This window comes from Sinocyclocheilus rhinocerous, unplaced genomic scaffold (assembly GCF_001515625.1).
Source record: "Sinocyclocheilus rhinocerous isolate Xijiao unplaced genomic scaffold, SAMN03320098_v1.1 scaffold1074, whole genome shotgun sequence".
Classification (NCBI taxonomy): domain Eukaryota; kingdom Metazoa; phylum Chordata; class Actinopteri; order Cypriniformes; family Cyprinidae; genus Sinocyclocheilus; species Sinocyclocheilus rhinocerous.
In genome coordinates, this window is record NW_015642525.1 from 70,073 (window position 1) to 85,098 (window position 15,026).

Sequence of the window (15,026 nt, forward strand, 5' to 3'; positions counted from 1 at the left end):
TTATGAAATTGTATGAATATACATATGTTTAGGTTATAATTCAGTTAGAATATATATATATATAAAAAAAATTTTGTTTTTGTTTCAATATATATTTGAATCCATAAACAACCAAATTGAAGACTTGAGATTATCTCATTTCTCATGTTTCACTTGTTTTGCTCAGTTAAAAATCTCCATAGGGTTCTATAGGCCCCTCTAGTGGCTGTAACCATAAAATGCAATTTTATGTAATTTTTCCCCACCAGATGGCATCAGAGACACTCAGTGATTCAATCCCATCTGTTGGCTTTTGATGAAACGGGACTGAAATTGTCTTTATTTGTTTTTTTTGGTGAAATAATGTACAAAAACTGCTTATTTGCTTATATTTTCTTAAAAATATCCAGAATAAAAGGTAAATATAATAAAAATCACCAAAAAATAATAGAAAAACCTACATAAATATTTAGAAATAAATATATAAAAATGGATCAATATAAGATTTCTGGACCAAAAAATAAAATTGTGTCATTTTTAGCCTTCGGGTCATTTTGACCCGCGAGGGACACTTTTGTTATAGGTTTGGGAGAGACGGATGAGGTAATGTTGTTTACATTACAAACAAATAAAAATGAAAGTAGGGCTGGGCGATATGGCCAAAAAAATGATCACGGTAATTTTTACCATATCGATAATTATCACGATAAATGGCAAATCTTTATTTCTTCCAAGTTTAAAGCCAGATTTTTGCTTAATTTTCCTTAACAAAATAAATATCTTAATAGAAAAATTATTTCTTAGTGTCTGCATGTTCTAATGAGTGATATTGTTTCAAATCAAGAAACAGGTTTGTGTTGCCTGTCTGATGATATTAATAATAATATTACTTTTTTTCCCTTAGGAATGCACATTTGATAGTAGCTGGATGCAGATCTAAATTTTCAAAATCAGAAACAACTGTTAAAAACTGTAGCAACCTCATTTTTATATGGCGAAAATTAATTTAAATGAGTCACGCTGTTTCGCTTTTGGCGCGTAAACATTATAACGAACATTTATTGAACTCTTGTTATCGTTTTATCAAGGAAAATTATATCGCGATAATTATCGTTTTTTTCGCCCAGCCCTAACTGAAAGGATTTCTTTGGGAATCAATTTTTAAGAGTGTTTGATTACAGAGATTCAGGTGTATTGAAGTGTGACTCAAATGTCCAAATACTTCCGATGGATAAAATGTTTCACTTCTAAAATATGACTGAATCTCATTCATACTGCATACACTATGCCAATAGAACCCATACGCAAGTGTAATACATAAATTTACATATATGAAATGTATTGTCATATTACATAAAAACATAATGTCTTGATGGAAGATCCAAACATGGTCCATTATAAGCTTTCTAACAGAGGCAGGCAGGTTTAGATTAGCATCTGTTGGTATTTGATAGAATCCATCTGAACAAGACGTCCAGGACCTCCGGCAGAAAAACAGACACACATCATTAAAGATCCAGCAGTGTATTTAACCGTGAGCATGGGCTGCTTTTTGTACTAAACCTATCTGATGGGTTTGCTGCCAGAAAGCTCTTTTTTTTTTTTTAGTTTCATCTGAGCAGAGAAGCCCGTCCCGTTCGAAGCTCCAGTCGCGTCTGACAGCTGGATATGCTGGAGATTGTTTCTGGATGAGTGAAGAGGATCGCTCCTGAAACCCTCCTGAACAACATGATGTATGTTTTATGCTTTCTGACCCTGAGACTGAACTCATCTCTGTGATCCTCAGAGAGTCTTTAGCCGCTCAAACTCTCCTCCTCAGCGTGCGTTAGGACGATATAGACACACGTCGTCTTCCAGACAGATTCATAACATCTTTAGTTGATTAGAAACTCTTAATTATTGCCCTGATGGTGGAAATGGAGATTTGCAATGCTTTAGCTCTTTTCTTACAGACACTTTCTATCCTCAACGATCTTCTTCTGCACATCAGAACTATATTCTTTGGTTCTACTCTTACTTGTGATGGATGATGAAGGGAATTTGTGTTCCTCATGTTTATAATCCTGTGGAACAGAAGTCATAGCTGGAGAATTTCATGCTCTAGTCACCCTGGTGTGCTAAACAATGTAAATATGAATATACTTCAGAGATATTTTACTCATAATAATTTCTAGGGGTGCCAGTAATTGGGGCCAACATGCATTGGACAAAAACATTTATTTCATCATCAGACTTTCTCCCCACTTTTAATTGTTTTACCTCAATAGAATTTTTTCCCGAAGCGTGCGCGCGTTATAACGCGTGACAATTATTGACATTTTGACGCAGAATATGACGCGTACTGTAATGCGCCGAGCGTGCTCTCCTGATTGGATGAGGAGGATCAGCACGTGTGTGTGTTATTGGTTCGCGTGAAGATCAGCGCAGAAGCAGGAAGAGAAGCAGCAGCATCTGCCGCGCAAACACCCGCGGGACCGCGACGCTTCACCGCGCGTTGAACTGGTGAGTGTTCGCGCACATAAACACGCGTTTAATCACGCGCTCCGCGAACGCGTTTGATCTCCGCACGCAAATCAAGGGCGCTTTAATTGCGTCGCGAGCCATAACTTGATAGCGCGCAGCAGAGCTCGAGTAATTGGGGCCAACATGCATTGGATAAACACAATTATTTCATCATCAGACTTTCTCCCCACTTTTAATTGTTTTACCTCAATAGAATTTTTTCCCGAATTATTGACATTTTGACGCCGAATATGACGCGTACTGTAATGCGCCGAGCGTGCTCTCCTGATTGGATGAGGAGGATCAGCACGTGTGTGTGTTATTGGTTCGCGTGAAGTTCAGCGCAGAAGCAGGAAGAGAAGCAGCAGCATCTGACGCGCAAACACCCGCGGGACCGCGACGCTTCACCGCGCGTTGAACTGGTGAGTGTTCGCGCACATAAACACGCGTTTAATCACGCGCTCCGCGAACGCGTTTGATCTCCGCACGCAAATCAAGGGCGCTTTAATTGCGTCGCGAGCCATAACTTGATAGCGCGCAGCAGAGCTCGTGTTTTAACGCCACCGATGCTGTTGTTGTTGTTGTTGTTGTTGAGGAAGGGCGTTATTTCTGAAGGAGGGCGTCAGGCCTCTCGCGTTCTAATAAACAACAAACACCGCGACGACGTCACGAACTAATAAGCGGCGTGACGTCACGACCGTAGCGCCAGGTTCGGCGTCGAACTTTAAATCCCCTCCGCTCGCGCTTACATGCGTGACGTCAGGATTCACGCCGATAGCAGAGCATGTGTTCGCTTGTTTTCAAAATGTTACTCATCACATTCGAGTGTTTTCGCAGGTCAGTTAAAGGTTGAAGATCAGGTGTAACTGAAGGCTTGCAGGTTCGAAGAATATTTGTGACCCTGGAGCACAAAACCAGTCACAGGGGTCAATTTTTTAAAATTGAGATTTATACATCATCTGAAAGCTGAATAAATAAGCTTTCCATTGATGTATGGTTTGTTAGGATAGGACAATATTTTAAAATCTGGAATCTGAGGGTGCAAAAAAATCTAAATATTGAGAAAATCATCTTTAAAGTTGTTCAAATGAAGTTCTTAGCAATGCATATTACTAATCAAACATTAAGTTTTGATATATTAACAGTAGGAAATTTACAAAATATCTTCATGGAACATGATCTTTACTTAATATCCTAATGATTTTTGGCATAAAAGAAAAATGTATAATTTTGACTCATACAATGTATTGTTGGCTATTGCTACAAATATACCCCAGCGACTTAACACTGCTTTTGTGCTGCAGGGACACATACCGATTGCTCAAGGATGCAGGATTGTTGTTTCATGTATCGAGACACCTACACGAATTCATATTCTTGCTGAATTCTGAGCTTTATGCTACTGCCATAGAAACATACGGCAAAAATAGTGAGAGTAGTATTCTAGTGCTTGCTTCCAAATTCAGCATCTGTGATTATTCGTTCACCCTCATGCTATTAGAAACATATGTTGCACAAAGTGATGTTTTGAACAGTCTCAGGCGCTCCAGCAAAAGTGAACGGGCGAATACTGCTAACTATAGAAGCTATCAACAACACATCATGGTGCTCTATTGGTGCACTCAGGTTATGTCGGAAAGATGGCTTTTACAACATGAACGCCACAACAAGTCGAGAAAACAAGTCAAATGCATCATCTGCATTAACAGTAAATTTGTTAAATTGAATGAAATGTGTCTTTTACAATAAGATTATGCTAAGTTGCATGTGCAAAATATTATAATGTTGTACAGTTACAATAGAATATGTAACAATTACATTTATAGAACCTTCATAAATTGCTGAATAAATTCATGCATATTTTGTAAAAGTAGCGTTAATAAATCTTGCAGATTTTTTGTAGAAATGGTGCATTGCTATCTTCACGTCATCGTCAGCTCAGCTCTCCTCCAATAGAGTCTGTGCTATCAACTTTCACAATTTCCACTGAGAAAATAATAGTAAACACGTTTGGAATGACATGAGAGTCCGTAACAGAATGAACAGAATTCAGGTTATTTTTCAGGGTGAACTGTTCTTTAAATGTTAGTGCTGTGTGACATTATTAGCACAAATAGCTGCAGAAAACGATGTTTGAATGTAATCAGTTTCTGCGGGTCTTAAATCAGAGCAGAAAGTCTTACATTTGCTTTCTTAAACGCTGCAGAAACCCTGTTCTTACTAAAAGCTGTGATTTGTGTCTTGTTCATAATAACGTGAGATCCTCTCTATCCCGCAGCTCTTCTCAGGAAGCATGTGATGACCCATGCTCGGAAAAACGCTTCCATTGGCCGGTATCGCGGCGAGGGGCGGGGCCACGTAGAAAGCTGGTCACATGGTGAAACAGTGGGCGGAGCCTGGCCTGCGCATTCATCGCGAGAAGGCAAGGCCAAGAAAGACAAGGAGAGTCAATGTTTGGCAAAACGTTCAACGAAAATGCATGAAAGTAAGACTAAGAAAGGAAAGTCCAATGCGACGAGTGAGCGCCATCGGAAGCTCTACCCGTTACGAGGAAGAAGCGAGGCCTTGAGCTGTCACGTATTGCTCACTCGTCTAGATAATGAGACCAAGACGTGTGAGGTGGATCCCAACAGAGATCCAGAACACAAAAAGACAAAAAAAGCCCACAAGAAAGCAGAGAAAACCAGGGAGCCATTGCAGAAACGCCTCAAAACCTTCGATAAAGCTTCAGCTCAGGAGCCACGCAAACGTAGACTAGCGTCGCTCAACGCCGAGGCGCTCAACAGCCTTCTGCTCGAGAAAACCGACGGGCCGCCAGGTGCCAAGCCCACGAAGAAACAAGCCACTACAGAGCAAACGAAAACCTGCTCCAAAAGAGCCAGAAAGTCCGAGACGTGCCAAAACCCCAAGACGGATGAGGCTGGAGTGAGTTTGTACGCTCCTGTTCCCCGACGCTTGGCTGGACTCAACGCCGCCGCGCTGCTGAAGCTCACTAGCTCGACCGCAGACAAGCACAGGACCAGATCTGACAGACCCAAAGCAGCGCAGAAGTCCAAGAAACCACAGCCGGAATCGCAAGGCGCCTGCGAAGTGTGCAAAAGCAGGAGCTTGGAGTCAAACCTGAGTCCGGAGAGCCACGGCTTGAGTAAACCCGGATACCAGAGCATGTTGGGATACCATCCAGTGACGCTGGTGAAGGAGGAGCTGAGTCCGTGTTTCTGCTGTCCGCCGGAGTATCTGGCGCTCTTCCTCGGCGAGGAGCACCGGGTCAAGCACGAGTGCCTGGTTCTGTGCGCCGAGCCCTGCTGCTCCAGCTACTACATCCACATCGCTCACCCCGGGCCGAGTCTGAGCCGGATCCCACACCCAGCCTTCTGCTGCCGCCGGGCCTGTCGGGTCGGAGGATTCGCCTTCAGCACCGTGCAGCCCGTCGCCAGCCGGACCTGCTCCTTCTCCAGCTGCAGCCGTCCCATTAAAACAGGTGATGATGTGTTGCTGCACCATATCACCAACCTAATGGTTCGACAAGACCATGTCTTGAACATTGGGGGGGACCAACTTTCATTTATAAATGTGACCCTGGAGCACAAAATAAGGGTCAATTTTGTGAAATTGAGATTTATGCATCATCTGAAAGCTGAATAAATAAGCTTTCCATTGATGTATGGTTTGTTAGGATAGGACAATATTTGGCTGAGATACAACTATTTGAAAATCTGGAATCTGAGGGTGCAAAAAAATCATAAGCCAAAAAAAAGCAATTTTTTGGTTTTTCTTCCTGCTGTTCCATACACATACCGAAACTTGACTTTCAAATTGAGATGCATGCTTTTAATGTAGTGTTACACTCCTATTGTGCTGTTTTAGAAGACGAGCTCGTTCCCCCGGCCGTCCCACGTCTTCTGTCCACGATGTCCGACCGCAGGCAGGCCGAGGTCAGGCTTCAGATGGGCAAAGAATGCCCTCAAAACACCACACCATCCCACGGCTCGCTCACTGTGGGCCACAGCAGATCCTCCCAGAAACACCCCACAGCAAGTGCCAGACAGCAGAGGCAGGCCACGAACGGATGGCGTCCCGTCGGAGTCCCCACGGAGAAGGAGGTGTTTACTGCGGTGAGTGATTGAAGGACTGGAGACTCGTTGAGCAGATATGTACAATAACCTGTCTCCACTCAACACTCACTATCTTCTTATTGTTCCCTCTGTTGTTTTGCACATTCCCTTGCACGCTTCTGCCTCCTGATGCCATTTGCACTGTTACGGTCATTGGCCATATATAAACACATGTGAGAACAAAACCAGTGATAAGGGTCAGTTTTGTGAAATTGAGATTTATGCATCATCTGAAAGCTGAATAAATGAGCTTTCCATTGATGTATGGTTTGTTAGGATAGAACAATATTTGAAAATCTGGAATCTGAGGGTGCAAAAAAATCTAAATATTGAGAAAATCATCTTTAAAGTTGTTCAAATGAAGTTCTTAGCAATGCATATTACTAATCAAAAATTAAGTTTTGATATATTTACAGTAGGAGATTTACTAAATATCTTCATGGAACATGATCTTTACTTAATATCCTAATGATTTTTGGCATAAAAGAAAAATGTATAATTTTGACCCATACAATGTATTGTTGGTGACTTCAGACTGCTTTACACACCACACTGTATAATGCACCTTCTGTTTATACTTCCTTCACACCTTATGTTGTATTTACAGTCATTTGCATTTAGCTGGTCTCTGCCCTTCTACACATATTTTATATTTATATATGTTAAGTGCACTTCTGGTTAGATGCTAACTGCCTTTCATTGGCTCTGAACTCTGCACAATGACAATAAAGTAGAATCTAATCTAGAAATGTGAAGTGGATGCAGTGTCCGTCTCCGCTGTGACGGATGTGCTTCTGCAGGGCGACGACGAGCCGGTTCTCCGTCAGTGTTATGAAGGAGTGGAGCGTGAAGGAGAGGTGATCAGGGTGCGAGACACGGTGCTCGTACGGTCCGGACCCCGCAAGAAATCCCTGCCGTACGTGGCCAAGATCTCCGCTCTGTGGGAAGACCCCAGAACAGGTGAAAAAGAGGAAGAATCGTCATTTAAGTGATGGCTTGTTTTGTCTGCTTTATTGCACACTAAGAAAAGAAAAGAAAAGAAAAGAAGCATTCTCTTAAATACAAATGTGTTCATTTCTGTCATGTGTTCATTAACACCTTCGTGCAGTTCTTTGCTCGGTGTTTAACCTGCTCTTGTTGTTTGTGGAAATGCAATCAATCATTTTTGTTGCGTTAACAGAAACTAGACAGCGAATTTGTGCTGCTCCCAGCATGCTTTGCATGAATCTTATGACATGAAGTGTTATTTTTAGTGTTTTTTTGGGGGCGGAATGACGTTAGTGTTTAATTTGAATGAATGAGATCCTGAGTTGTGTGGCCTGATCTGTGTTGTTTCAGGAGAGCTGATGATGAGTCTGTTCTGGTATTATCGTCCTGAGCACACGCAGGGCGGCAGAGATCCCAGCATGCACTGCGAGGTCTGCTCTTATTACATTTAGTCATTCAGCAGATGCTTTTATCCAAAGCAACTTACAAATCATTGCATTTGACTGTTTTTATTGATTGTGAGGAACACTGAATGTGTTTGTGTGCAGTGAGATGAGTAAACACATGTTGATATTTAGTCTAGAACTACAGTAAGATCATGTTCACACACAACGCTCTGCACTTACTCCTGATTTCTGTCACCATGACAACACCAGAGCTGTCACTCAATACATGGAAACAAAGTAACGAGTTACTTATTTGAAAAAGTAACTCGGATTCTTGTAGATTAAAAGATAATGCGTTACTTTACTAGTTAGTTGAGCGAGTAATCTGACTGAGGAACTTGTGTTGTGTTATTGTAGCAGCCACAGCACTGCATCATGATGTTGCTGGAGTAAATCCGTCTGCTTTCAGAACGAGATCTTCGCCTCCCGTCATCAGGATGAGAACAGCGTGGCCTGCATCGAGGACCGCTGCTACGTTCTGCCGCTAGCACAGTACTGTAGGTCAGAGCCGTTCCCGTCAGACTCGTGTCTTATACACGCATTAATGTTGTAAACAACTGATGTGTTTTAGTTTTTTGAGGAAAGCGCCGCCGTCGGGGGTGTCACAATATAACTACGTCATCATTAGGGTTGCCAATTAACTTCAGAAATGGAAAATAAAGAACAATTGTGATTCTTTATAAGAAATCAGTGTTGGGTCTAACTAGTTACTAAGCAGTAGTTTTCCCTTGAAAAAGTAAAGGAAGGGATTACTCTTATGTTTTCTGTAATTTAATAACAGTTGCTTATTATGTAATTGAACTTAATACTGTGTATAGACTGTAGAAGATTCATATACAATACAGTAGTGGATTTAACTGAACTCTTCATTTTCTCTCTATTTAACAGCATTAACTTACAATCTATGTTGTTAAAGCGCTATATAAATAAAGGTGACTTGACAGTGGCGTGTGATGTTACAGATTTTGTGCCTTGCTGAAGCGGCGCTCGGAGGGCGTGTCCGACCACGCCCCGCTGATGCCCCGCCCCTCTGACAGCGCTGGCCCCGCCCACCGCCTGGTTCCCGACGGCGTGGATCCGCGGCTGGTGTATCTGTGCAGACACGTCTACGACTTCCGCTTCGGACGCATCCTGAAGAACCCGCAGTGAAGCTGTGCGCTGAGGATGAGTCTGCCGTTCCTCCTCCTCCTCATGCGCTCGCTGAAGCTTTGTCACGCACACTGGACTGTCACACTGCTGAGGGACGATGAAGAAGCTCCAGAGGATCCTGAATGCTTTCATAAAATATCTCACAATATCAAGACTAGATCTCCGCAGATCCAGACCAGGAGATCCAGATTAAAGGTCCGTTCACACTAATGACGATATAACCATAACTATAATCGTTGTCGTTTTATGAAAATATTGAGTTCCAACCACAACTGTGACAACACAGATGACCTATATGTGTCCCTGCAGCACAAAAGCAGTGTTAAGTCGCTGGGGTATATTTGTAGCAATAGCCAACAATACATTGTATGGGTCAAAATTATACATTTTTCTTTTATGCCAAAAATCATTAGGATATTAAGTAAAGCTCATGTTCCATGAAGATATTTTGTAAATTTCCTACCGTAAATACATCAAAACTTAATTTTTGATTAGTAATATGCATTGCTAATAGCTTCATTTGGACAACTTTAAAGATGATTTTCTCAATATTTAGATTTTTTTGCTCCCTCAGATTCCAGATTTTCAAATATTGTCCTATCCTAACAAACCATACATCAATGGAAAGCTTATTTATTCAGCTTTCAGATGATGCATAAATCTCAATTTCAGAAAAATAGACCCTCATGACTGGTTTGGTGCTCCAGGGTCACATATCGTCTAAATGATAAACAATAAAAACATCAGACTTTAAAGAGTTTGAGCATTTAAAGCGACAAATCAATCAATTTGATTTGAATTTCAAATGAATTAGTTTTCAGTGTATAGTTATCGTGGTGTGAGCGGGCCTCAAGAGTTTCTGGCTTCTGTTAAGCACAAAAGAAGATACTTTGGAAACAAACACTTGACGGCAGCCATTGACTTCCATAGTATTTTTCTACCCTGTCGTGTGATTTTTGGGTGAACTGTCCCTTTAAGGGCGTGTTTGTGTGATGCTCAGCTGATGTTCTTCATTCTGCTCTGATTATCAGTCGTCAGATTGAAGCTCGCGCTCAAAGTGTCTAGTAGCTTTTGTAAAGGACTAATTTAGCCTCTTTCTCTGAAATCTGACCAAACGAACCAAAGGACAAAACATTCATCAGCTGAAGTGTTCCGCCTGATTTGTAAGGAGATCTATGTTTTATATGCATGAAATTAACTTCTCTAGAATGCACAGATATATTTTAATATTCATTTGACGAACCGACGCCCCTAGAGAAATTGCACTATTACATTCCCCGTCGTTTTTGTCTTTTCCTACGAATTTAACTCGATTTTTTTAGATGCAGAGCTTTAATTGGATCAAATCAGCTTCATTTGCTTCATCTAGACAGCGTTATATGGTTAGTTGCATCTCATTATTAGTGTTTAATATAGTTCTGCTCTTCATGAGAGACGCAGCTGTTTAGTAGCACCTTAACATAAATGTGTTTATCTAGCATACTTTGGAGACTTGTAATTGTATTTAAAGAAAGTATTTAAAACGGAGTATACGCATATATCTATATTTCAAGTCCTCGTAGTTTAACAGTGTTTTGAAGTGCTGCTGCAATATTGTGCTCAATATTAAGTGCAGTAGATTTATTATCATCTCTGTTTTGTGTTCAATTATGAGTATCATCACATCATGAAGTCTTAACGAGCTCTTCATTCAGACGAGGTTAAATGGAGAGTTTCAGACCGCGGTGTTTTTCTGAAGTTAAAAGAGAAGGTATGAATATTTGTTATCTGATGTCTTTATTTTGTCCCTCTTTTTCATTTGTTTGTTGCTGGCTGATTATTGTTCAATGAAAGAGTTTTTATCAAATATAAACTGAAGTCTTTTGTGAGTCCTCTGTTTGCTGATTCTCCTGATATTATAAAACACGTATTTTAAAGCAATAAGCCATGTGTAACAGCATTTTGTTTTTAAATAATTGAGATACTATTATTTTGTATAAATTTTTTTATTTAGTTTTTATTGTTAGATTTACTCTTCATTTTAATTTAAAAGTTATTTGTTGTTTTTCATTTTGTAGTTTTCCTTGTTTTTTTCAATGTGTCTATATAGTTCTTATTTTTGTTTCAGTTTTAGTTATTTTATTAGATCAAGTTAAATGAGCCTTGACCACTAGTTGAAGTCATATTTTATTTTATTTCAGTTAGTGCTGTCAAGCGATTAATCGCATCCAAAATAAAAGTTTTTGTTTGCATAATATATGTGTGTACTGTGTATTATGCATATATGAATACACACACATACAGCATATATTTTGAAAATATTAACATGTATTTGCAAGTATATATTTATATTCATATAAATTATATCATATATTAATATATGTAATATATAAACGTAACATATTTTTCTTAAATATATAAGTGCATGTGTGTGTATCTATATATACATAATAAATATACACCGTACACACACATATATTATGTAAACAAAAACTTTTATTTTGGATGAAATTAATCGCGATTAATCATTTGACAGCACTAATATCAGTAAATGTTAAGTTTTTTCATGTAACATTTTTTTTAATGATTTTAGTTAATGTATGAACTCAAGTGGTTTATTGCTTTTATGGAAGGACAGCATGTTTCATGTTTGATTTAGTGACTGATGTCAAGTTTAATTTCTGACCTTCATGTTGAAACTTGTTCATTATTTTTGCTGCTTCAGTCCTGCTTTACTGTCGGTGTCCAGCAGATGTCAGTCTTCAGTGACACGCTTGTGTGAGTGTGAGAGAGAGAGAGAGTGTGTGTCTGTGTGTGTGTGAGAGTGTGAGTGTGTGTGTGTGTGTGTGTGTCTCTGTGTGTGTGTGTCTGTCTGTCTGTGTGTGTGTGTGTGTGCGCTCTGCTGCAGGTCAGTACTCAGTGAGTAGAATCACACAGTGTGTATGGACTCAGGCGTGCGTGTGTGTTCATGCGTCTCGTGTCCTCGCACACGTGATTGAGCTCTGATCCTCTTTAAGGATGGAAGCAGACAGACAGGATTGCTGTTGAATATGGATTAATCAGAGCTGCTCCACATTCACACCAATGACTTTCATATTCCTGCTGCTTCCTGGAGAGAAAAACTCAAAAACTCATGATTGTCATCATAAACCAATCAAAATCTGCAGCTCACAGTACAAAAACATGAACTTTTATTAATATGGATTACTGATGAGAATCCTGTCATTTATTGCCGCAGTAAGACAGAATAAACCAAAGAGTTTTAGAACAACATTTCATACATGCGAAAATACATGCATTCAGTGAAGATTTAATAAAAATTTTTTTTAGAGGAACCATTAAAAAAATATATCATTTAAAAATGTTAATATGATAATTATTTATTTATGCATTGGCGTATGCTTTTATTCATTCCCTGGGAATTAAACCCATGACTTTTACATTTTTTAATTTTAAAGGCCTTTTTTATTGTTATTATTTTTAATGTTAATAAAATGGCAATTAAATAACATTAATGGTAATGCAATTATTTTTAATATCAACAGATCTTAATAATAGTTAGTGTATATATGTTGATAATGTAACCATAGGCCAAGTTTATGGTTTTATGATGCAGTTATTTCATACATGGAGAAGAAATTAACCTGTGCTTGAGACCTGTACAAACATTTACATTTCAATAAAACACCAATAAATTGCTAAAACATTAACTAAAATGAAAATGCAAAATATAAAAATAAAACATAAAATTCAAAATATTCATTAAAAAATACAATATAATGTCAGTGATACTAAAATAACACTGGTTTAACATGAGTTTCTGTGAAAACGCTAGATGTACCTGTTGAAACTAAAATAACAATTAACATTTTTTTGTTGTTTAATTTTAATATTGTCATAGTATATAATATTGTGTATTACAATATTGTTGTCAGGGATTCATCACAGTCACTTCAGTCGCCATCCAGGATAATCACCCGATCACAGTCACCTGAGTTCTGATCACCCGCACCTGCTGTCACCAATCAAGCCACACTACAAATACACACACATCTCAGTTACTCACTGTCCGGTCTACCGTTCACTCCCATGGACTGTTCTGGACTCTCTCTACTGAATTCTCCTAGAAAGACTTACCTGGCTCTTTGACAATTGCTTTGTTTTTCTTTTGTAAGTCACTTTGGATAAAAGCATCTAGTAAATGCATTAATGTGTAAATGTTATATAATATATTAAATATATTCATATAATATTTTTATGGTAACCACTGTGTTATAGCAGTAAGGCATTTTTGGATATAATTCACAGAAATTGCTTTATACTTATGTAGTAATTCCTCTGTATTTCCGTCCTTCAGGCTCCCGGCGTGTCTCTCACTGCAAAGCTAGGTCTCGTGCCAAATCATAATATACTGATTACTCAATATTATGCATTTAAAATATAAAAGTGAATCTCATGAAACTTGAAAAATGCATCCAATTCTTTACGTCACACACATCTTGCAAAAGCAAACACTTCTTCAAAACTATTTGAACTCTTCTAAAAATGGTATTTTTGCGTAGTAACTCTACACACAAACATAACATAATTATCCACATACACGCCAAACTACACACAGATGTGAAGAATGTCCAACACTGCTCTCGTGTGTCTTTAGTGTGTTCAGAGCAGTGAAGCACAGGAGTGTCACAGCGCTCACACATACTGTACATGCATGTGCACACAAACACTGTATATACAGATGAATTCACACAGTTATGCAACTGAACTGAATCAACACTGAACTGACTCGAGCTGCAGAAGCACACTATTGACTTGTTAGAGCTGCTTTACAGCAGAATGTGAATCTGATGCTATTGTGAAGCTGCTGTGAAACAGTCTATATTGAATAAAGCACTTATAAAGTTGACTTTCTGACTTGGCTTGAATGCATGTTCAGTGTTTTCACACATGATCACTGTGTGTGGCAGTGTTTCTCAAATTAAACAAAAGAGCTGTTAGTTTAAAATGATGTGTGTGCTGTAGAGAACTGTTTAGAGTTTTGCAGAAAGTTTGTTTTACAATATCAAGCTGAGTTTAAAGCATGTAATGAGCTTATAGTTTTGCAGACTTGGTCTAAAGATTAGGAATATGAGTGAATGGTTTAACTAAGTGGGCCTCAAGTATCACAAAAACTATTATTTCAAGCAGGGACTGCAGTCTTGTGTTCAGTCAGCTGTTGAAACTAAATAAATTGTTTGTTAGTAAATTTCACAAATAATTGCAAAGAGTAATTTTATTTTAAAGGTGAAAAAATATGGTGTACAAAACGTTTTAACTCATAAATTGTTAGCAAAATTCACAAATAGTTACAAAACATAAAAAAGAAAAATAATTCACTCAGAAATTGCTAGTAAATTTCACTAATAATTACAACGAATTAAAAGATATGAATGGTGCAGAAAAAAATCACTCACATCACTAGTAAATTTAACATTTACAAAGTACTTTTAAATTGTAAAAAAAAAAATTGTTTAAAGAAGCGATTTCAATATAATGATAATACTAATACTATGATAAAACAATATATAAACAATATAAACAAAACATTAATAATAATAATACATAGTAAAACACACTGAATTTATAGAAAAACTGAAATAGTATTTATGCATTGTGTCATATTTTTAAATCCATATTTTAAACGCGTTAATATCTATATTTTCAAGCAAATCGACCTTAGTCTCTGCATGTACTAATCTGTGGTTTAGAGAACGATAAACAAACCCCTCCACTGATGAAGATGATGATGATGATGATCCTGATGAAAATATTGCTTCAGAATAAATTGTTTACTCCACCAAAAATCTCGGTGATGCGACACTTTTGT

General features: G+C 38.5%; 1 protein-coding gene across 2 annotated transcripts; it reads left to right on the forward strand.

Moving 5' to 3' along the window:
- The first annotated feature begins 2,457 nt into the window (after positions 1–2,457).
- LOC107756047 (bromo adjacent homology domain-containing 1 protein-like) lies at positions 2,458–9,530 on the forward strand. Of its 2 annotated transcripts, none has more exons than XM_016573023.1 (7): positions 2,458–2,481; positions 4,760–5,962; positions 6,349–6,596; positions 7,397–7,556; positions 7,935–8,014; positions 8,439–8,530; positions 8,992–9,530. In XM_016573023.1, the coding sequence occupies exons 2-7, from the start codon at positions 4,780–4,782 to the stop codon at positions 9,176–9,178; spliced, it is 1,950 nt and encodes a 649-aa protein (XP_016428509.1). In that variant the 5' UTR covers positions 2,458–2,481; positions 4,760–4,779; the 3' UTR covers positions 9,179–9,530. The 2 variants fall into 2 exon arrangements, with proteins under 2 accessions (XP_016428509.1, XP_016428508.1); XM_016573022.1 differs by lacking the exon at positions 2,458–2,481 and adding an exon at positions 2,819–2,903.
- The last annotated feature ends 5,496 nt before the right edge of the window (positions 9,531–15,026 follow it).